At 45.5% G+C, this 23,661-nt stretch overlaps 1 protein-coding gene across 3 annotated transcripts; it reads left to right on the forward strand.

The window, feature by feature from the left end:
• The first annotated feature begins 359 nt into the window (after positions 1-359).
• Positions 360-23,206, forward strand: usp33 (ubiquitin specific peptidase 33). 3 transcript variants are annotated; one of them, XM_062527419.1, is made up of 24 exons: positions 360-582; positions 3,640-3,737; positions 4,432-4,485; positions 4,849-4,911; positions 8,505-8,654; positions 8,983-9,088; positions 10,430-10,499; positions 11,493-11,606; positions 11,711-11,789; positions 13,428-13,887; positions 14,262-14,423; positions 14,583-14,695; positions 15,183-15,355; positions 15,990-16,060; positions 16,184-16,217; positions 16,344-16,389; positions 16,778-16,958; positions 18,666-18,792; positions 19,634-19,803; positions 20,199-20,280; positions 20,398-20,506; positions 21,005-21,107; positions 21,384-21,452; positions 21,790-23,206. In XM_062527419.1, the coding sequence occupies exons 2-24, from the start codon at positions 3,654-3,656 to the stop codon at positions 21,945-21,947; spliced, it is 2,778 nt and encodes a 925-aa protein (XP_062383403.1). In that variant the 5' UTR covers positions 360-582; positions 3,640-3,653; the 3' UTR covers positions 21,948-23,206. The 3 variants fall into 3 exon arrangements, with proteins under 3 accessions (XP_062383403.1, XP_062383419.1, XP_062383411.1); XM_062527435.1 differs by lacking the exons at positions 360-582; positions 3,640-3,737; positions 4,432-4,485; ... (1 more) ...; positions 8,505-8,654; positions 8,983-9,088 and adding an exon at positions 9,553-9,670; XM_062527427.1 differs by lacking the exons at positions 360-582; positions 3,640-3,737; positions 4,432-4,485; ... (1 more) ...; positions 8,505-8,654; positions 8,983-9,088 and having other exon boundaries at positions 10,488-10,603.
• Positions 23,207-23,661: the final 455 nt, after the last annotated feature.

A 23,661-nucleotide genomic window follows, 5' to 3' on the forward strand; every position in this document is an offset into this window, starting at 1 on the left:
TTAAGCAATGCTTTGGTCATCAGCATTCGTAACAATGACATGTCAGACATGAAATACGTCGAAGAAGAAGATCCAAAGGGATCAACCCATTTTAAGCGAGAAAAAACATCAAAGGATTTTAAACAAGAGAGAAAAACGTGTAATATAATGCCAGTAGGCATGCATACACCTGCCTTGTAAGCAGACACGACATGCAGTTTGATGTTATTCCATTAGGAGGCGCTTGGGCTGGGATTGGTTTGAAAAGGTTCATTGTGCTTATCATCCGGTAGATGGCAGTGGTATGGCTCTACGAATGCTACAGTCAGAGAAGCCACCGTGATCATTTTTCACTGTCGTTTCTCCCATCCACTTCAGCATTACACAACCGGAAGGAGCTGCTTGCAAGTGTCATTTAAGCGAAACGTTGGTGGATCAACCTGGAAGTTCTGTATTAGCCTACACTGCTCTGCGTCGATCAGTGAAATATTTCATGTAACTGGTGAAGCTGATCATATTTCAAGCATGTAACGGAATATTTTAAGACAGCGATATCGTAGCGAGCTGGAACGATTATTCCCAATCATCCTATCTTTAACGGAGGTAAGATTTTAAATGTTGCTTTCGGTTGTTGCTGCGGGGACAGGTTTGCTAGCAATCGCTACTAGCTAACGTTATCTATCTTAGCGATAGCTGGTTGGCTAATGTTAATTGGAGCTGTTCCAACCACCTTATCTGTGGCTTCTACATCCCAGTTGTGTAAAAAATAATGCAGTTATCTGAATCTTGGGAAAAACCTTGGAAGCCAGGTTAAGCTCACTGTGTAATGATGCTGGCTTTGCATCTTCATAGAGAGAAAACGCGATGACGTTTTTGAGATAGGTTAACGTTAGCGTTAGCTATTTTATTGGCCGGCTGTCAAATGCTCTTGTCAGCTTTCACTGGTTAGCACGGCGTTTGCAGACCTTTCCCATTCGGTTGCTAGCTAATTTAGCTAATTCGCATGTCATCAGTTCGTTATGTAGCGATGGTGTCACTGTGATGAAGAGTAACCCTACCTAAACATTTCAGTCCTCTTTCCATCTTAACATCTTTGTTGATTTGATGGTTGCGGAAGCTTCACAAGCGTCTTGTTTGAAATAACGTGAGTGGTTCATCCAGTGTAGTTAGAGCTAGCTTGACTACGGCATTATCGTAACGGCTACGTTATAAGCTAACGTTAGCTTACTTGAACTTGTAACATTAGCTAACCACTAATGATGGGGTAGCTTTATATTTGACATATATAAGTCGATGGTATTTGTCTTTGCGTAAAATGATTTGGGTCGTACAGTAGTCTAATCTCTATTATAAATCAGTGAATCCAACCCCACGTTGCTGTCACACCCATGTCAAATATTTAACGTCAAAGTCTGCTGTGTCACCTTCCTGTTACTTGTGGTGGGATGGTTTGTGCAGTAGGCTAACATTAATTTGCGGTCATGTCAATTACATACCCTTATACAAAAATAATCGTTACTGTTTCCATTAGTTTTAGGTTTTGACCTGTCAGACGAGCATCAGCACCAGCTTCTATCAAGGGTTAACGTCATGATGATGATGTGGGCTACTTGCTGATGCTTGAAAGATCTTTATATTTGAATTTCAGGCAATTGCCATTAGTAATTGCCATCATTGTTAGCACAATTGGTTTATCCTCAGCATTATTGGTTTATCCGCAACTGTACACTTTTCCCTTCGTGCACAAACCACACACAGGATTTGTTCAGTGACACCTGTAGCCCTGAGACTAGAGCTTTACTGAATTGGCTAAGAGATGTGTAGATTAAAGTGAAGTGTAGTCTGCTCAAGTATGACTTAAGTGAAAGTCATTGCTGCTAGCATTATTAAGTCAGCAAGTCAGATTTAAGACTTTCACAGTATTCTTCTACCATAAACTATGCTGGTCAATCATACATACATACATAATATTAATCAAAAATAGGCTCCATCAATATTATGTATGACCAGCACAGTTCATATAAGAATACTACGAAAGTCTTCAATCTGACTTGCTGACTCAATAATGATCGCACCAATGACTTTAACTCCAGACATACTTTAGCATACAGACTACACTTCACATCAATCTACACCATAAACATTGCTGGTCGTGCATAATATTGATGGAGCGTATTTTTATTTTTTTATTTATTTACCAAAAACATATACCTTTGATATGCACTCCCATTCTGTAGGCTTACCCAATGATTCTGAGGCTTGATAGTTCGATAGGTTCACTATTAGCACAATACCTGCTTTTTGCCTGTGCATTGGACTTCCTTGAATTTCCCCTTGGTGATCAATAAAGTATCTATCTATCTATCTCATGACATAGGTGTCTTTTAGCATGTGTGGTTCCAAAGAGGAAGTTCACTGTAAGCTTAAAGCTATTGGTTGTAGTTTGGCAATAGAATTGTATGTTCAGAGGGATCTGAAGATTTTCCCCACTTATCTAGCTTGATTGTTTGTTTGGAGGTATTCTGAAGATCTAGACAGGAGAGTGAGCATATATTTAGCTTTTTGCATGGCCTCTTATCTGCTATCTAGGCATACCTTTGACCTTGATTTTGTTGTTACCCAACCCACGGGATTGTATACCAGAGGTTAGAGCGTGGAGTGAGCATGCTGTGATTAGGGTGGTGTTTTGAACCTGCTCCGGTAGTCCTGCTGTGCTTCTAGCAGGAAGCTCCAGCCTGAGGGCGGGTGAGGAGGCCCTCTTTTTTCCCCTGACATCACATGTCCTGCTGTCTGGATCTTTTGGCATATCTGAGGCATCGGGTCAGGATGTTCACTGGAATAACACTGCTAGGTTATGTGAATATGTTTGTGTAGTAGAGTCTCTCTTCATCGTCTGAAACTTAATTTTCTTTGGAAAATTTCATTCATTGCAGTTTTGGAATTTGTGCCATAATTGTTAGATTTTCAGAAATGCATTCACAAATATTTTCGATATTCCTTTTAAGGTAAACATTATAGCTTAAACTGCTTATGAGTGGAATAGGCCAGGAATACTGTTACAATATTGTGTTCAAAATTTCAAATGACATGCCACTGATGCCAGTATACAATTGAATAGTAGACCTATTGATTTAGACTTCTTCCACTTTTGTTATATGATAATCCAGTAGATATCAGCTGTTTGGCACTTTATTGCATTAGAGCGATTTCAAAGAATTGTCAAAACTGTATCACAAGAGAATGCAGGTGCTGGAACCAGTGCGATGCAACATAAAGTATCAAGTCTGCACACTGTAGCTTTCTTTTAATACAGCTTTAAGATTCCCCAATCAGTAAAATGTTGAGATTTATGCTTTTCTGCAGTATGCTGGTGTAATGTAAGGTGTATATATATAACTGACTCTACTTCATAAGATGTAGGCCTACGTACATTATTAAACTACGATTAGGTTTATACTATAATACCAGAAGATGAAGACGGTTGTATAATTAATCCTAGTTGTTTGTATTGCAATTGATTATCAACTTAAATGTCATGATCAGGACAGGCATAATCACAAAAAATCAAAGAGAGTGTTATTTTTACAGCATTGCAACTGATGTCTTTCTGTCTTTGTTTCTTTGTTCCTGTCCCATGTCTTTCCTTCGTCCATCTGGCAGTGTGTGTGTGAGTGATGCCTGTGGGGTCGAGTAGTGACTGTCCTCACCTCGAGTGTGTTGGTGAGATCACCAAAGAGGAGCTCATCCAGAAGTCTCATGTGAGTATGGCCCGCACAATGACACCATCAGTGGCCAAGGATTTTCCTGTGCTGACAAATTGATGTGGTCCTCTTGACCTTCCAATGTTACGCACAAGCCAGGTTTCCATCTAACTTTGTAATGTCAATTTTGAACTGCAAGAGGGGGTGTGTTAACTTCAGACTTGTATGAGTAAAATTGAGTCACATCAAATCACCTTTCTTTTGATTTAATTAATTTTCTGTAACTTCTTTCTGATGTTACAACTGTTCAATATTCTTGTCTGTCCATTTTCAATTTGCATAACATAATCAGATGAATTAAATTGTCTGGTGATTTGCTTGATAGAATCTAGACAGCCCTTTGTTTGAATGGCACGAGGGGAACAGAGACACAATTTACACAAACCTCTTTTGAAAGTGCTTCAGCAATCTAGAGCCTGTTGATAATAGATATAGCCATAAAAACAGAAAGGAAGGAAGTAAAAAGGAAACAGACATTTTATCACAGAGTCATGAACCTGCAGTGACTTTCTTTTTTGCCCTTCCAGCAAGCCATCGGAGGCCAAATGCAATAGCAGCACCGTCTTAATGCTTGGCTTTGGGATGTGCAGGATTGTGACTGTCGGGCTGTAATAGCATTCTCTGTATTGAAGTCAGCATGTTCAATGCATCACTCACGGTTCATTGCCCTCTCTTCCCTGCATGTTCTCAGGGCCAGTGCCAAGACTGCAAAGTTGGTGGACCGAACCTCTGGGCTTGCTTAGAGGTAAGTGGCCCCGGACTGGACAAGTTCTCCCTCACTGCTTTAACTGCCATTTTAATGTAGCGTTGCACCGCCACCTCCAGAATTATTAAGTTTGTCAGCAGTGTTTCATTTAAAGATTCAATGGCCCATGACGAGAAGGCATTACAGTGTTATATGCAGCCCGAACAGTGTGTTCTTGACCGCTTCCAGGTTTACTAATGAGCGCTGCTTTGCCACTTAGAGAGAGCCTGGGCCAGTCAGTGCGTTTCCTTTTCCACCATTTTGCTGAGTGGGCTCATGCCAGTTTCTGCTGTAATGGAGTCGTTTGCCCGTCGTAAACGCCTGTGTGTGTGTGTGTTTGTGTGTTTTCTCTCCTGTCTGCAGAATGGCTGCGCCTATGTGGGTTGCGGAGAGTCCCACGCTGACCACAGCACTGTCCACTCTCAGGTGAGTGAATGATGGGCCGAGCTGCGCATGCACACACATGCTGCAGTGCACCCCCACCCCACCCCACCCCACCCCACCCCACGGCACGGCACATAGAGGGGGAGAGGGAGGAGTACTGCTGCTGATGTCAGCTTTTTGTAGCATGTGTGGAATACACTGAGCATCATGCAGTCTTGGTAGCAGACATATACAGTACATTCACTTCAGTGCATCATATGTCTGTTGAACCCCAAATGGAACAGATGTGATGTGGCTGAAGTCAGAGAGTGGGCATGCATTGCCAGTCCAGTGAGCATTCTCCCATTTGCTATTGCACATAGACCCTGTGCTCTTACATAATTGACCCTTCCAGAGCCACGCCCTAAAACCGCCACAGGCCAATCGTGGCTTAGCAACCTGTAACTAGGCAAGCAAGGCCTGGCAAGCTTTCGAGTTTTTGCCATGTTAACCTATGGAGACTGCATAGCCTATGGGCCATTAAGGGCATTTATTTGGATGTGTGGTGCCCCCAAACACGTAAAATCATGGTGAAATAACATGTTGAACTATATCGACATGATATAGTTTGAAACAAGTGTTTTTCTAACTTTAAAAATTCGCATTTTGCGTGATATTTCCATAACCGCGAGATACGTTTCACGATGGCGGCAAACAGTTCTTAACAGACATTCAACGAGACGTATGTATAGCCCGTCAGCAATTCGGTCTAAAATAATACCCATTTGAAGTACCAATAATGTTATGTTGTCAAATATTGACGTTATGGGAAGTACGAAGCTTAAACGGTATGCTAGTTTTGCCCCCGTCTGTTTCATTCGTACTAGCCAGGAGGAACCATCGAAAACAACACGTACCTTCGACTTTTGCTTAAATAACTCATGAACGGTTTTGTTCAGAGCTGAAAATGCAACTGTATTTGACAGAGGACAGATGTAGGTCGCTAGTGACAAAATATGAGCTTTCAGTGTGGTACGATGTCTTTGTAAATTACATTTGTTTAAAAAATCCCGTTTCTCCTCCATTGTAATAGACGTGCAGGGTGCGAAAGCTTGACAGGCGTAGCAACAGTAACTATGGAGGGCGTGACTTCTGGAAGGGTCAATTAAGACTTTCCTTGTCATCGTTCAAAGTGAACCAAGAGGGCACCGGATTCATTTTTAACCACTGTGCACATGTACCCTTTGATCATTTACTAAAAAGTCTGAGTCTGAGTTGTAAGTAATTTCATTAGATGTCCTTGAGTGGGGTGACTTTAAGTACAGCTGACTGGAACAACAGTAATTTTCAGTCTGTTGAAAGATTAGCCAGGGCAAAGCATATGAAAGATTTTCACAGCACTCCTCGTTGCTTAGCATTTCTCTCCCTTTGAGACTGAGCTGGTAAGCAGTACTTGTAAGAGTCAGCGTCTGAAAATGTGGTTGTAGGGGCTCAATTGGATCATCCATTATTAATCAGTGTTCCGTATTCATCAGTGAGTTGGTGCCCCCCCCCCCCCCCCTCTTCCACAAATCCCCCTGTAATGCCGCCTCTTTGGTGCTGCTGCACTCCGTAGTCAGCCTAGGTCTGTGGAGACATAATAACCTACATTTTCTTTCTACACCCCCCCACCCCCCCTCGTTCTCCCTGACTCTCTGTGAGCGCAAGACTGGATTCTGTAAATTCACCCAAATCAAGGAAGTAAATGTAAGCATTCATAAGAAAATTTCAGCGATTGATTTGTATGCTTAGGCAGGGGGAGAATTGCACAGACCATGTGATGTTTCACCTGCTTCCTGCTATGCAAGCTTGACAGGTTTGGATGTGTTTTTGTCTGCTTGTTAGTGTGCTGCTGAACCTTAGTGACCGCTCGGTTGTCTCATGCTTGTGGGCCTTGAGGGTGCTGTATAAGAGCCCAACATTGTGATGAACGTTTCCTTTATTTGCCTTTGGGTGATTCGGGTCCTTAACTGAAACAGGCAGCCTTAATTAGTGCTGTTACCCCCTCGGAGGCCAGCCTGTGCCTCCATCCGTGATTGGCTAATCAGCAGCGCACAGTGACAGAGATCAAAGTAGGACGCCAGAGAGGGAGAGAGAGAGAGGCATGTGAATGAGGCTCAGTGGAGTGAGCTCTCTCTCTCTCCTCTCTCTCTCTCTCTCTCTCTCTCTCTCTCTCTCTCTCTCTCTCTCTCTCTCTCTCCAGTGGGAGGCAGGCAGGATTAGTCCACAGTTGGGAGTAGTGGTGTAAGGCCCATATCTTAAAGCATAATGTGCAACACTCGTAATAGGATCGGGAGTTTAGTTTTTTTTTTTTTTACCCACAACATCTTGGTTACACAAGCCAATTCACAACTAAAACAGCGCTCAATAGCATTATAAATAAGAGCAGTGACTAACAATGCTGTGCGACCTCACTCTTACACTACAGGGGCCGCGATGGAGGGCTTATCATGTTAAACACATTCCAGCTCAATTGCGGATATAATTATTTCCGATGCGGTGTGTCTCAAACAATAGTCTAATAGTTTTGTTGGACCAGTGTCTTTAGGGGGGGGCTCTGATAGAGAGGGTGTGGAGTGGCTTTGGCATTGCTGTGTTTGCGCGAGCTCCCGCTGAAAGCTAATCTGACCACATGAATAATGCAGGCCACTCTGGTGCAGAACAGCTGCGGCCTGTCTGTCTGTCTGACCGCCTGTGCAGACCCTCCTAGCCCCCTTGCAGATGGGGCTCGGCATTCAGACATTTCTTCTTATCAGGTTTCCCGTAGAAATTCGCAGAAAATCTAATTACTGTAGGAAACGAAAGCTTTACATTTAGGACTAACCATCCATGTGCAGACAGTTCCCCACTTTGAATGTAGCCTTACATTATGCCCTGCTTTGACATGTTCATAGCTCCTGTACCCCACACCGGACCCTATTGTTTTGTTTATAGTTTTGTGGTATTGTTTCAGAAAAAAGGGCTAGTCTCCTTCCGGTCCCGTGCCAGGCTAGCTGAGATTGGGGTGGGCTGGGCTGGGGTGGGGGCGAGGGGGCCTTAAACGTCCGGTACACTCGCCATCCCCATTCGACTCCATACTGCCATGTGCTCTCGGGTGCAGGGGACTTGGCCCGTGCTGTGCGCCAGGAACACTCTGTGCTCTCTTGGGGTCTCAGATGGAGATGGAAAGAGAAGCACCAGGGGAGCAGACGAAGAGCTGAGGGTTCCTTCCTGCCCGGCTGGTTTTTCTACTCCAGTGTTTACGATGTGCTATGCTTTTCTCATGTACTTTGTTTTGCTAAGGGGTGTGCGCGTGTGTGTGTGTGTGTGTGTGTGGGTGTTTGTATGTGTCTGCAGGTGTGTCCTCAGCTTGCAGATAAGGATATCAGTGTTTTATTTCCCCCTTCCGATTTGTTACACACTGTTATGTCATTCGCTCTTGTACGTATCCCCAGCTTGATAATGACGAGATTAAAATCAGCGTGTGAGTGGTTTTTGTGCTATCAAGAACACACAACACGTGTGCAGAGACCGCGTGTCTGTGTGTGTGTGTGTGTGTGTGTTTGTTTGTGTCGGTGTCCATGAGTTAAGTTTGTTGAGTGGTTTAATCTCTGGCTCTCACTCCTTGTCCTCTGTAGGACACGCGGCACAACCTGACGGTGAACCTGACCACGCTGAGAGTGTGGTGCTATGCCTGTGGGAAGGAGGTCTTCCTGGAGCGCAAGCTGGGCCCCCGCTCCCCCCTGCCCAGCACCAAGCCCCTCTCCCCACTCCCTACACCCAGCCAGGTAAGCCACCCGTCCACCCACCCACCTACCTAGCCTCCATCCACAGCACTGTGCCTGTCTTGAGCGGTCAGCCCTGGCATGCTGGGTGACCTCCACCTTTGCCAGGCTCATGGAACATGGAATGTCATGCTTTTAGGTTGAGCTATAGATAGCAATTTAGCCTTGCATGACGAGCGGGTGAAAAATAACGGTATGGTGTGAGTGGTAAGATGAGGGGGGGAGCGGAAGGGAGAAAAAAGGAGTAATCAAAGTGTATTGATGAGCTGGTGCAAGAGGCTTGTTTGTGCCGCCCGTGGATTCATGGATCTCTTCCAATGGCCCTCTGCAGGAGAGCCGGGCGCCGGGGAGCCCCACCTCCCTGAGGGTGCAGCCTGCTGCGCCCTGTGAAGACCTGGACATGGAGACGGAGGAGGAGGACGACATCCGCGCCAGAGGTAACCGCACAGCTCCTCGCGTCCTCCGTGTCCAACAGTGTCACTAACCAGCAGACCAAAGACATGGGTCATAGGGTTGCCAATGAGAGACATTAGCCTGGTCTCACCACCAGACGCTCTATTTCGGTTCACTTCGTGAAGAGTCTAGGTACTCACACTTACGAACTGTATCCATCTGTAGCATTGTAATGGGTGTAGACTGCGTTAACTTTGACTGGGCTGGACCAATGATGTCAGTCACATTGATCAGGGATATCTGATGTTTCTTTCTACTTCGTTTAACCTTTACAAACTGATAATAAACCGCATCGGCAGTCGGAAAACAATGTATTTACCTCTGCTGTATAAATTTACACATTCTTCCGACTGCAAATTTTTTGATGTTTGCAGGCGTTGCTACTACTGTTTTACCACAGCCACTTTCGATTTCGAAAACTAACGTCATCCCCTCTCGTCGCCGCTTGGCCCTCCATCCCGGTGGCTGAGGGAAACGTAAACACGTTGAGAGGAGCCAGACTAATATCTCAGTGAGATGAAAATGAGCGGAGATACTAGGCGGGCGGGGCCAGGCTAGAGAGACAGGCGAGCATATTTCAATGAGTTACAGCATCACAATGTTGACATGCACAGCAGAGTAAGATTAAGGTCCAATAAAGTCCAAGTCTGCACTGCACTTTAAAGCAGTAGAACTGTAATTTTTCTCTTAAGGTTCTGAATAGCTATCTTTTTTAAATTATTTTTTTTTATCTGAAACGTCATTGAATTATGTACTGTTTGTATAATGTTGATAAATCCATACAATAGGGTATTTCATAAAGGAAATACCTTCAGTATATTCAACAGAATTAAGGGCCATTCACACCAACAACGATAACTAACATTAATGACAAAAAAGTATCGCTCTAGCTAATATGAATGACAACGTCCACACACAAGCTATTAACGAAAAACGACATGAAGAGCGATATCGTCGGGCATCACTAGTTGTGAACGATAGAAAGCTGAGAGCCAATCAGAATCCATAAAATGTTCTCATTCATTAATACGAGTGGAGATTTTCCTTAACGTTTTATCGTTATAGTTATCGTTAACTATCGTCTATCGTCGGGCTTCACTAGTTGTGAATGTTGTGAGTGATAGAAAGCTGAGAGCCAATCCGATTCCATAGTGTTCTCCTTCATTAACACGAGCGGAGATTTTCCTTATCGTTTTATCGTTATAGTTGCTAGTTATCGTTCCTGGTGTGAACAACCCTTAAAGGCCCTCAAAATAATCTGTGGGGGCCTGGTATATATGCCTGGTGGCCATGTTTGTGAAGCTGCTCTTGTCTTGCTTGCGCAGGTTTGACCGGGCTGAAGAACATTGGGAACACCTGCTACATGAATGCAGCGCTGCAGGCCCTCTCCAACTGGTGAGAATCACACAGGGCTGCTCGTTTCCCACCCAGCAGCCAAGCTCAGATCAGCACTGGCACTCACTGATGCCAAACATCACCTGCGCTCATCATCTCTGCTGGTAGAACCTCATTTTCCAACAGAATCCCCTTACAGGGGGAGTTTTGAGAGCAAGGTTGTTTTCTGTTTTGTGTGTGGTTTTGAATGAGCAAAAATAACTTTGCGTCCAGCTTTTAGAGAAGGATTCTGTGCAAATTGCTGCAGTACTGTACCCCATTTAAGACAGTCGAGATGGCCTTTTGTTCTGCCCTCTGGGTGTTAAGATTGAATCTCTCTCTCTGTCTCTCTCTCTCTCTATCGCACTCAGTCACTCTCTCTCTCTCTCTCCCTCCCTCTCTCTTTTGCACTCAGTCACTCACTCTTTCTGCTCAGGCCGTCTTGGCTTTCATTACGTTTCACCGTTCGATTGGGTCGTGAGGACTTGTCTGCTTGGGGGACATTGTCTGGCGAGGTTTTATTACAGACTCATGCCCCTGAGGCATCGGCCAGCTGCCTCCGTGTAACCTAAGGCCACGGGGCTATTTGAGTGCATATTCTCCCTAATGCACAGAAGCACTCTGTGGGTGTGTGTGTGTGCACAGAGGGGGGCAGATAGTGTGCGGGGTGTGAGGCGTCTAGGAAGATGGGCTGGGGAATGCGGAATTGTAGAGACGCGGTCAGACCAGAGTGCTGTGTGAAATGGCTCTGAAGTTAAGTGGGCCAGAATTTGCAATGCTGATGGAGAGATGTGACCCAGCAGAACTTAGCATGGATTGAGTAATGAGGGGGAAACTCATTGCAGAGGCAGGTGCAGAGCAATCTGGATCCCCCCCCCCCCCCCTTTTTTTTTTCACACTTTTATTTATTTACTTACTTGCACACTGCCAAAATGAAGGAAAGGCAAATTGACTATTCTTGTTTCGGCACTGAAGACCTTTGATGTGTAACCTCTCCTCTTTCCTCTGCCACAGTCCTCCTCTGACCCAGTTTTTCCTGGACTGCGGGGGCCTCGTGAAAACAGACAAGAAGCCGGCACTCTGCAAGAGCTACCAGAAGCTGGTCCTAGACCTGTGGCACAAGAGCAGGTTTGTGCTTAAAAGCCTCTGTTTCATTGTCAGTAAGTGAGCGTTGCTCAGTTTTCACACGTGCAGGGAGCCTCTGCTAATAAGCACTTTGTTTTTCTCTGCAGGCCTTCCTATGTTGTACCCACAAATCTGTTCCAGGGAATCAAGTCAATCAACCCTATGTTCAGAGGATACTCGCAACAGGTTTGTTCTTTTTTTCCCCTCTTAGACAAAAGATAGTCAGTCCATTTGTCAGAGGATAGCTTTTTTGCATGCGATGTTTTATGTAACTCTCGTATGATAATGTATTCTTCATTCCATGATAAAGAGCTCTAACTGAGCATTTATGATCCCAATCACATCTCTCTCTCTCTCCCACCGTGCTAAATGGGTTTTTAAAAAGTAATAGTGCTTTAGAAGTAATTGCCATGATGTGGTTGTTGCCGCACCTGTTCAGTTGCTGTAGAAACCAGTCCCTAGAGCGAGCCTGGTGCTTGAGCTGCCTCCGCGACTGTAATGGCCTTTAATGGATCCTCACAGAGTGTGGCCTTCACCGAAAGGCTTGGCTGATGCCTTCAGAAAGGCTACATTAAGTCTCAACCATTCAGCGCCGTAGTGTGCCACTTCTCCCTCACCCCCACACGGCACACTACCACCGTCTCCTGTGTTGTCCCAGAAATTGAATTTATTCTACCGCAGCCCATCTGAATGAGGAAACTTCTCATATGCTCCATGAAACACGCACACACACACACACACACACACAGAGAAAGAGAGAGAGAGAGAGAGAGTGCGTGCAGAATGGGCTACTCAATTGTTCCTTGCGTACCTCGCGGAGGGAAAGGAAACCTTCTGTGCTTCTATTTGGAGAGCTGGTCCCTCCGTTCCCAGCAGCACGGAGCCTGCCCATCTGTCTGCCAGGGCCATTTGGCTGAGTGCTGCGTGGTGGCGCATGATTTAAAGCTGGCCACCGTGCTGCCTGCTCAGAGTTTTCACAGCGGCGGCCGCCGGTGAATATTTATCAGGCGAGCCTCAGGCGAGAGGACATTTAGCATGTTGACGAGTGGAAGACTGTGCACGGCTCCACAGAATGGAGTTTCTGTGGTGGGTGGGGGGTGGGGGGTGGGGGGGGAGCGAGAACATGAGTTGGGCCCACTGCCAGGAATGTCACTCAGAGGGACTGGACTCCCATCCATCACCCAGGGAAGGGGAAGACGGTGTCAGTGGCCAAGCTACTGGCTGTCAGCAGTGGGGCGTTTTGAGTGGGCTGTCCCTTTAAGGATGGATGCCCTCCCCATCTTGTTGTGCCCGTGCACAGCGCTAGTGTGAAGAGGCAAGAACAGGAGTGTGGAGGTCGGTGCTCTTTGAGCAGACTTCTTTCACATGGTTGCATCACATCTGTTAGGGTGTCTTGTTTGAATAAGGCCGCGCCTGTAAAGAAAATATGATGTTGTATCTGTCAGCTACTACTACTTTACTGTCCCCTTGGTACAACACATCCCTCCCTTTTCTGATGCTTACCAGTGTAATCGTGAGAAGGTATTTCAGCATATTTCATGTTGTGTGAAGAGGGCACTTGGTGATCCACCGCTGCGTCCGTCAGTCCCAAGAGGAGACTAGACCAGACAAAACCAGGAAGTAAATGGGCCGTTCAGTGCCTTTACAGTGATTGCGTGTGTGGACCATGCTCTTCAGCAAGACCGTGTGGGCGCATTTTTAAGGTGTGTGTCGTCTGTGTCTGTGTCTGTGTCTGTGTCTGTGTCTGTGTCTGTGTCTGTGTCTGTGTCTGTGTCTGTGTCTGTGTCTGTGTCTGTGCGTGTGCGTGTGTGCTCCCCGGTACAGGACTCCCAGGAGTTCCTGCGCTGCTTGATGGACCAGCTGCACGAGGAGCTGAAGGAGGCCATCCTGGAGCCGGACGAGCACGGCTCGGTGGTGGCCATGGACGAGGGCATGGCCGAGGACTGCAGCGACAGCCGCAGCCAGTCCGACAACGACTTCCAGTCCTGCGAGTCGTGCGGCAGCAGCGAGCGCGCCGACAGCGACGCGGCAGGAGACGCGGTCGCCAGCATGGTCACGGGCACGGGCGGGGTCGAAGGGCACGGCCCGGCCGACGAGTCCAACGAGGCGGAGCTGCTGATCCCGGACGAGGCGCAGGCCAACCGGCACTGGCAGAAGGAGAAGAACCTGATCAACGACCTTTACCGCGCCGGCTCCCACACCGACCTGGACAAGGACGTGGACACGGCCAGCGAACCCACGGCCATCATCAGCAGCCAGGGGGCCATCAAGAGCCGCAACGCAGGTAACCACGGCCACCTCACTGCACACACAACCACGGCCACCCCACTGCACACACAGCCAGAGGCTTTGCAGCTTGTTTTGGTTCTGTTAGTTAGTGCTGTGTTGTGCTAACTGTCTGTGTCTGTCTGTCCAATTTGTTTGCAATGCAAAGGCTTTTTAGCAGTTTGATAATGGCATATCCTTAGTGAAAAAAAATATTTATTTATTTATTTATGATTGAGAAAAACACAGTGATGGTTATGTTTAGCACTTGGCCGTGGCCCTTAGTTTGTGCTGCTTATCTCTCTGATATTGGGTGCTGAGCGAGCTGCTGCGGATTTTTCCACACTGGCTGTGCCGTGTGCTTAAGGTTTGTCTGGCTGCTGTGTGTTTCAGACCCCTGTCCTGAGTCGCAGGTCAGCAGCAGCAGCAGCAGCCACAACATGATCTCCCGGCTGCAGAGCCCCACGGTCACAGACCCCATGCTCCCCAAGGTCTCCTGCAGCCCCCCCAAATCGGCCGCCATGTGGCCCAGCCTCGCCACCGCTCACAAGAAAGGTGAACACAGCGCCGAGCGCCGACTGCCGTCCAGTGTTCTTTAGTCCTTGCTTCTCCAACGTTTCTCCTCTCTCTTTCGCTTGTTGATTGTTTTTCGCTGCCTATCGGTGTGCCCCGAGCTCATCGGTCATTCTGTGTGTGAAATCCTTCCCCCTGCAGTGCCCTTGTTTGCGCCGCCCAAGAGTAAACGCCAGCGGAAGTACCGCAGTGTGATCTCGGACGTCTTTGACGGCACGATCGTCAGCTCGGTCCAGTGTCTGACCTGCGACAGGGTGAGTCTTCTTCTGTGTGTTCGTCGCTCTGCCCGACCTCAAATGTAATATGTTTTCAGGCAACACACCGGGCTTTTTCAGCCATTTAGATAATGGGGATTTGAACAGGGAGGGCTTTGCGCCGCTCTGTAGGCGGTTGATGTAACAACTCTATTTAAATATGGGGGCACGTTGTCATTGCTCTGTCAGGCTGAGTGATCGCTACTTCAGCCCTGTTGCTGTGGCCCTGTAATTAGCATTAGCCTTGTGTACAGCTGGAGGGCACATGTCCAGATGGGGAGCAGTGTATTACTCGTCAGCTGGAAAAGCAGCTTTTGACGCATGACCCACTTCTCGTTCATATGGAAGCCCCTTGGGAATGTTGTCTCTGTCCCATCACCCCCCCCCCCCACACACACACACACACAAACACACACACACACACACACACACACACACATACACACACACTTATCCGCTCCTGTCTCTCTCTCTCTCTCTACCTCAGGTGTCCGTCACCCTGGAGAACTTCCAGGACATCTCGCTGCCCATCCCGGGGAAGGAGGACCTGGCCAAGCTGCACTCGTCCTCTCACCAGACGTCGCTGGTGAAGGTGGGCTCCTGTGGCGAGGCCTACGCCCCTCAGGGATGGATCTCCTTCGTCATGGAGTACATCAAGAGGTGGGGCTCGACTCGCCTCGGCTCGGCTTGCCGTGGCTCTGGTCATGGAGGCCTGGATTTTAGTGGCCAGACCGGAGCCTTAGGAAGGCACTTATTTGGTGTCTGTTGGCTGAGGAACTGGTTTAGGAGAGGGATTTTTTTTTATCCATTGGACGGGAAGTTGGAATAGTTGATCTAGCATGACTACATGGTATGCTGTAGGTTTACTAGACATTGTGCTCTATGTACACATTGCAAGGCCATGCATGTGTTTCTCATGTAGGGCATTGTATTGCATTGCCATTTGCAGTAAGTAGCCTTGAAGAAAAACATGTCTGTCCGATAATGTCATGTAAATCAGATTCTGAGAATCAGCCAAACTAGTGGGTTGCGTGGTGAGGCGGCTCCGTGCTATAAGCAGAAATGTTTGTACCCGTGAAATGAGATGCGCATAGCGCAAATGAGATTCCTGTTGATCTGCTGCAGAAGTAGCACCTAGACTATTAGCAAAAAAAGATCATGTTATATCCTTGTAGGTATACTTTCACTTCAGCATGCTCTGCATAGTTCACTAAAATATAGCGTACCGTACATACACTCTGCTCTTATGGATGCTGTTCACACACATCTAATGGCTATTTCTACTCTCTGACAGTTGGTTCTGGGGACCTGTAGTGACACTACAGGACTGCCTGGCTGCATTCTTTGCTAGAGATGAACTGAAGGGTAAGGATATCTAATACAATTCTAATTTATTTTACAAAAGCTTCATCATTGTTTCTTTTAATGAGTGTGTCTAATCTGCATAATTATTCTGTATCTCAATTAATGATGTGTCTGTTCCCTCAGGAGACAACATGTACAGCTGTGAAAAATGCAAAAAGTAAGTATGCACTTGCCAATGTTAAATTCGTATGTGTATACAGGTAGAGCAAAGGTGAAGGACGTTCCTGTTTGCGGTCGTATATTAACCAAGAGTAAAAAATCTATGTTTCTGTTCCATCCCCAGGTTGCGGAATGGGGTCAAGTTCTGCAAAGTGCAGAATCTGCCGGAGGTGAGAGGGCGCCAGATGGCTCAGCAAATAATAAGCCATATTTCATATCGCAGCCATTCATGTGGAGAACCAGAATCTGATCAGAACACTTTGAACTTTTTATATATAATATGACTATCGGACTAATTGGATCTAAGGCTAGAGTTGGACATTTCAGACAGGTTTGAGTGCCCACAGGGGGCTCAATTGCCCAATCAATCAGAATCAGTCCTTGCATACAGTATATTCCATTATATAATCAGCCCCTGTGTATTAACCTCAAAGGTAAAGAAATTGAGCAAATTGATCAATGTATATAAACCTCAGTTAATAGATGGGGAAATTCCAGTTAAACAAAAGCCCTCATAGCCTATCCTCTTGTCGTCTTCTATTCCCCGTCTCCCTGCAGATCTTGTGCATTCACCTGAAGCGCTTCCGGCACGAGCTGATGTTCTCCACCAAGATCTCCACCCACGTCTCCTTCCCACTGGAGGGCCTGGACCTACAGCCCTTCCTGGCCAAAGACGGCTCCGCCCAGACCAGCAGCTACGACCTGCTGTCCGTCATCTGCCACCACGGCACCGCCAGCAGTAAGTCTGCAGTCCTCAGCACCAGAGCTGAAACTGATGGAGTTTGTCACATCGTGCAGGCATGCAAACTCCTCACCTTTCGGCGAAATTCGCCGTTTTGAATCAAAAAATAGGTGACTTACATGGTTCGTGCAGATCCGATGAGAAAATATTTAGGGGGGGGGGGGGGGGGTTTCAAGCTGAATTGAATTTACAACTGAGTTTAGAAATCATGCGCAGACGCTAACGCATATCTTGAGGTGTTTCTAGAGCCGCATTTAAAACGTGTCTGATCAGCAAGGGATGCGTGAATGTAGCCCCTATGCGTTTAATAAACATTAGTGGAAGCGAATTGTTGACAAAGACGCAACACGAACAGAATGCGCACGCCAAGTATTGCCTCTGTTGTGAGCGCAGATAGATGCGCCTGAGATGTCAGGTGGAATATAGTGATTCTGGCGAGAAGAGATGCCGAGGGATTTTACAGGTGGGCTAGTTAAAACTTTCAACTTCTGTTAGAAAAAGACGCTGAGATTAGAGTAGCAACATAGCATAGGTTGTTTTCTTCTAATGATGAAAGTTTAGCGAAATTAGACAAACATGTAGACATAACGAGTTATTTTGATGAAGAATGCGTGCAGTTTGAACCATCTAGATTGGCAAAAGGTGAAGCAAATAGGCAGACTTTATCAGTATATCAAAGGCTAATGTGACAGTTGAATTAAATGCTCATAAACTGGGCTGGTTCGTTTTGTCCAGAGACGTAGTTGATTGACATGATAATGCTGTCTTTAAGAAAAGTGGGCCCTGTTACGCGAAGCACACTGCGCATAGACCTTACGCAAAGCCTACGCAAAAGATATGCAACTTAAATGATTCGCTGTGTAACATAGCCAAAAAAAGTTGCGACTGCTTCAGACCACACGTAACGCACCTTACCGTTTGAGTTATGTGTGTGACTTGCAACAATTTTTATTAACACCCGGATCATTACGAGTTCATAAGCCATGCGTAAATTAAATTTACATTTGATTGTCGAGTTACAGGAGGACCCTGATCAGTAGCCTAGTCTGCGCCTACAGGTAGCCTACAGTTTAACATGTAATATGAAGACAGTTCACATAACTTTATTGGTTTGTTAAACACACTAGCACAATATAGCCTAGAAAACACAATATGTAGTAGCCTAGGCTGCATATTAAAACGTTTTAAAACAATTTGAAAAATTAAAGCCTACCCTATTTTATATAGGCCTAATAATATTAGTTTGAAATAGTGTGTGTCTCAAGCAAGACTATTGATTACCTGGTTTGGTCCAAGAAATATTCAGACTTTTCCTTATTCTGATAGTTTAAGTGTCCATTAGGCCTATGAAATCATCAGAAATGTGTAATAAATACATAATAAGTACATAAGCACAGAGAAAGAGAGAGATAGTAAGAAAGAAAGAAAGCGGGTCCCTCACACTTTGGAAGATTTGTTTCCATGTTTTTTTTTTCGTTTTTTTTCGGGGGGGGGGGGGGGTCGGAGAAGAGTCTCACCTTTTTCACCCCTGACCAGTTTGCATGCCTGATCGTGATTTGTTGTGTAAAGATGTGATGTCTGGAATCAGAATCTGGAATGTTCGGAATCAGATGGACTAGTTATAGTCATTGATTTAACACAATCCATATGCAAGTGTTTACTGGAGGTAATAGGGTGTGTAATTGTGACGCCTCGCTTTTATAGGTGGCCATTACATTGCCTACTGTCGGAACGATGTCAACAACCTGTGGTACGAGTTTGACGACCAAAGCGTCACAGAAGTCTCGGAATCTTGCGTCCAGAATGCGGAGGCCTATGTGTTATTCTACAAGTAAGACTCCCTTTTACCATGTGCTGTGTATTCCATGTCAGTCCCGGAAATCATTGAGTTATTGAACGTATTTTCTCAGAAAAGTTGAAAAAAAAGTTGAATAAAAAATATGACCCAGGTGCCAATGAGCTGAGCACCTGTTAACAAATCAGTAGTTTACAGCAATGTTTCACACGGCTAGAAGCTGTAAAAACTTTGTGCTGTGCGGACATTTTGCTCTACCTGGTCTTTGCCGAAGCTTGTAGCTGTATGTGGCCATAACTCTTCATCTTTATGGCTTTGAGGCCTGTCATCTCAGTAACGCCAGGCTGGTTTCGAGAGGAGTGATTAATGATCTGGACTGCTAGGTTGTTAAGGCTGGACGCAGTGCAGCCTGTGGTCTGGGAAGAAGGGTTTGGATGGTGGGCGGATGGGCGTTTGAATGCTGGATGTTATTGTAGAGGAGAGTTGAAGTGGGTAGTGTGATGTCGTGTGTGTGTGTGTGTGTGTGATGTGTGTGTGTGTGTGTGGGGGTGTGTTTTTTTCTTGCTCTGCTACTGCTGTAGTGTCTGTTCTTCAGCAGTTCTAAACAGCAGCTATAGGATTTGTCGACAGTGATGGTGTGGGATGGTGTGGGCTGTTTCCAAAGCTAAATTAAGCTGTTGCTGTATCTGTGTGTTTATGTGGTCTGTGGTAAATGGTGCTCATTTCTGTCTTTTAAGGGTAAGTGCATTTGTGTACATTATCATGCCTTTCAATTTAACCCAGGTGTGTTTGTGTAGCCAACCTCACAGTCTTGTGCATGTGTTTTCTTTGGCCATCACAATGTAAACAATTGTTTTTGTTTTGTCCATCCGCGCAGGAAGAGTAACGAGGAGGCCCTGAAGGAGCGGCGGCGGGTCAACAGCCTGGTCAACATGATGGAGCCCAGCCTCCTGCAGTTCTACGTGTCGCGCCAGTGGCTCAACAAGTTCCGCACGTTTGCCGAGCCAGGACCCATCTCCAACAATGACTTCCTTTGCACTCATGGCGGTATGGTCATGTTTCTCCTCGACTGTCTCTTCACCGGAGACGTCTAAGTAGGGAGCGCCTGGCTGCCTTTAGATGAAGCATAAATAGAAGTAACCTTCTAAAAGGTGTTGCCGATACAGAGACTAAATTATTGCCATACAACAGCGTTGATGGTAGTTGTTTTGGTGCAGTTCACATGACCACGCACACACACACATACTCACACACATACTCAGACATACAAAGAAGAAACGATTAATTTTGAAAACATGAACAATGTATAGTGCAAATCACTCAGGTACCACGCGCATGAACAATTAATATGAAAGGTCTTTGTCCCCAGCATGTCAAGTTGTGTGTTATGTTGTGATTTCTGGCTGGTTCTGAAGTGTATTTTCCCTCCTAAACCTATGTAGGTGTGCCGCCTCACAAGGCCTCTTGCATAGACGACCTAGTGGTGATGCTGCCCCAAAACGTCTGGGACCATCTCTACAGCAGGTGGGAGCTTGCATGCCTCTCTCTCCGTGTTGCCTTGTGGGTTGGGAGTAATGTTGCTGTGTGCAGGCCATCCCGTTTGAAATGGTGTTTGAGGACCTTCTTTTTAACCACACACAGGTATGGAGGAGGGCCTGCTGTCAACCACTTGTACGCCTGCCACACTTGTCAGATGGAGATCGAGAAGCTGGAGAAGAGGCGCAAGACTGAGCTGGACATGTTTGTCCGGGTAGGGCACTTTGCACATCTCCTACAGTGTCACATTTCCCACAGTGTAAGATTATGAAGAACATTTACGCTCTTGAGCAAGGGCAAATGAGAACGTTTTTGGGGATTTTGGGGGATATTTGTACGTGAGAGGGATGGGTTTTTATGAGGGAGGTCACTAGTGTTAGTCCCACGACTCCCCTGTCTTCATTAATTCATGAAAGCAGATGTACTTGATTTCAGCTACAGTTTCCTGCTCTGAGGGAACAGGGGCGAGGTAATGGGCCAGAGGAGACGATGAGGAGGGATTAATGCACTCCCCCTCGTGTTGATTGATCTTTGTATTATCGAGTCAAAGTGGACCGAAGGAGAAGATCTATTTTCAAAGTCTTTGTTCTGCCTCACTCGGATCCTGGATCCTGGTGTACATCTGACATCTTAGCCCCCCCCTCACACACACACACACACACGCTCGTTCTCTCTCTCACTCTCCCTCCCCTTTTTTCCATCGTCCATGTAGCTGAATAAGGCATTCCAGGAGGAGAAGTCTGCTGTGGTCATTTACTGCATCAGCATGCAGTGGTTCAGAGAGTGGGAGAGCTTTGTCAAAGGCAAAGACAGCGGTGAGTCCCGTCCTGCGCTAGTGGCCTGGAGTGAGCCTATCCTCATTACATGATGTGTGTTAAATATTGTTCTGTGTAACTCAAGTCTGTATAATTAGGTGATTCATTATCACAGCATTAAGAACTGCATTTCTGTTCATTTCTATTCCATCATTTAAAATTGAGCTACAGCCATCTGTAGTACACTGTGTTCACTCCACAGTTAGAAATATAATGTAGGTATGTCTTGGCTACCTTCAAACTCCAATAACTGGCCTTTCTCATCCTTCCTCATAGAACCTCCTGGGCCAATTGACAACTCTAAAATTGCAGTGAACAAGAATGGCCACATCACACTCAAACAAGGTAAGCAAAGCAAGATGATATCTATGACGTCATTTAATCCAATTACAAATTCATTTGGCAGTTCTTTAGTCTAATGTAAACAGCAATTACATTAATTCTCTCGTTCAGGTTTAATGTTCAGACATGTCAGATTGCCCACACTTGGCTACCTGTTTTATATGCTATTCCAACAGATGCTATGCAAGAATGTCAACCTGTTTAAAAAGAAAAGAATTTGCATTTAGGATTAAAAAAAAAAAAAAGTGCATATTTCTGCAAAGCTTTGGTTTGATTCAAATTTTGTTTTTAAAAGGAGAACGGTGTTATGAAGCTTTACGTGTCCCCTCTCCCTGTACAGGCGCTGACTCCGGTCAGATCTCCGAGGAGACGTGGAACTTCCTCCATTCCATTCACAGCGGGGGGCCCGTAGTGACCATGCGTTCCAGTGTGGGCCACCAGGAGACGGACACCTCCCAGGCGGAGGAGAAAATCGAGGTGGAAACGCGCACTGTCTAGCCCCACACCCTCCAGGCCCCTCCTCCACATGGTCATTCCCCGGCAGATGGCACGGCACCTGCCCTCCTACTGAGGAAGCAAAGGAAACAAAAAAAAATCAAACTCTTTATTTTCTTTTTTTCCCCCTTGCACTTGACTTTTATTTGTGTGTCCAAAGCGAAGTCTGCTTGTTTGATCCACCCCATGCTATCACAAATCCTCTTTCTTGACTGATCTACTCGGGATGGTGAAGAAACACTGCGACAGATCAGAGATGCACATTGTGTCCTTGTATATAAGCCCCACCCCACCCCCCATCAGCACTGGTGAATACTCAAACAGTCACACTGTCTGGTTGTGTATGGAGAAAAAAAAAATGAAGCATTCAATTTTCTTGTGTGCAGCTGAAGACTTGATTGATTTGCAACAGTTTCATTCTTTCCATGACCAAATTGCGCAAACATTTTTTGCGCAAACTTTTGTGTTCTTGTGTAATCAAATACAGTGAAGAATTACAATGCATCTGTAGATAATGGTCCAGGTACTCCTTCCATACTCCAAGTGTTGTTGTAGTGAGTGAACAAAGGAAGCAAGCTCTTACTTGCAGTTCTGGTGAGTAAAATCAAAAAGGTTTAAGGGATACTAAGTACTTATGAAGTAGTCTCAGGAAAGATTTTTTTTTTTTTTTTTGCACTGTACTGTAGACTCAATGCCGCATGCTATCACTAATGTCTGATCTGTATTTGAATGTACCTGTACTTAAAGTAAGTTCATGCGCTAAATGTTATTTATCCCAGAAGGGTGTGATTTAATATAATGTTTATAAACTTTTTTTGTAGAAAATGTTAAAATGTTTGGCAAGCCAAATTCGATAAGCATGCATGCTTAACAGGAAGATGTGAACACATGGTCTCACTAGAAGATATGACCAAGCCATCTGAAATTTACAGATGTCATAAGTTGCATGCACATGCAAGATTTGCTTAACATGTACAGAGCACACACATTTGCACCTCATCTGAAATATATGTACATATTCGTATGGACCTATGAAAACCTATTCCATTGGCTAACTCAAGTTAAAGCATAAATGTTGAAGGGCACGATTTTTCAATGTTCTGACTGGAAAGATGATTTTTAGAATGTCACTTACTTGTACTAGGGAAGAATGCAAATGCAAGTTTCTCAAATGATGGTTTTGTCTGTCCTGTTTATATTTTTCTTGGCTGGATTACATTAAATGCAAAGAAATGGACCATGTGTATGGAGTTCAGGCCAAACTTGTGCTTCCAGTTTGTACACTGTATTCTTTTACTTGCTGAAGGTATTTGTAGCAAATGGAGATTCATTTTCAAGGTTACCTTAGTAACCAGGGGGACATTTGTGTTGTACTTTCAAGAAAGAGTGACAATGCCATGACCCATCATCACATTTGTTATAACTCTTCAGGTGTTGATACAATGGAATACTGTATTTCATAGTGTGTCGGTTTTGGTTCACAGTTACAGGTTTACATATTATTCAGGCTAAGAACCCATATGTTTGTAAATCTGTCAGAAGTTAATAACTCTTAACCAGCTTTAGTAATAGCAGTCTTTTGCATTATTCTGGTGGCCATACCAGCCATGCTTTGAAAATGGGCACAACTGCACCCCTAGGCCCGAATATCCATTTCTAATCGTAGAAATATAATAGTAAAGTATCAAATTAAAATATTCTGAACATATTTTATCCA

Source organism: Sardina pilchardus, chromosome 2 (genome assembly GCF_963854185.1).
Source record: "Sardina pilchardus chromosome 2, fSarPil1.1, whole genome shotgun sequence".
Lineage (NCBI taxonomy): Eukaryota > Metazoa > Chordata > Actinopteri > Clupeiformes > Clupeidae > Sardina > Sardina pilchardus.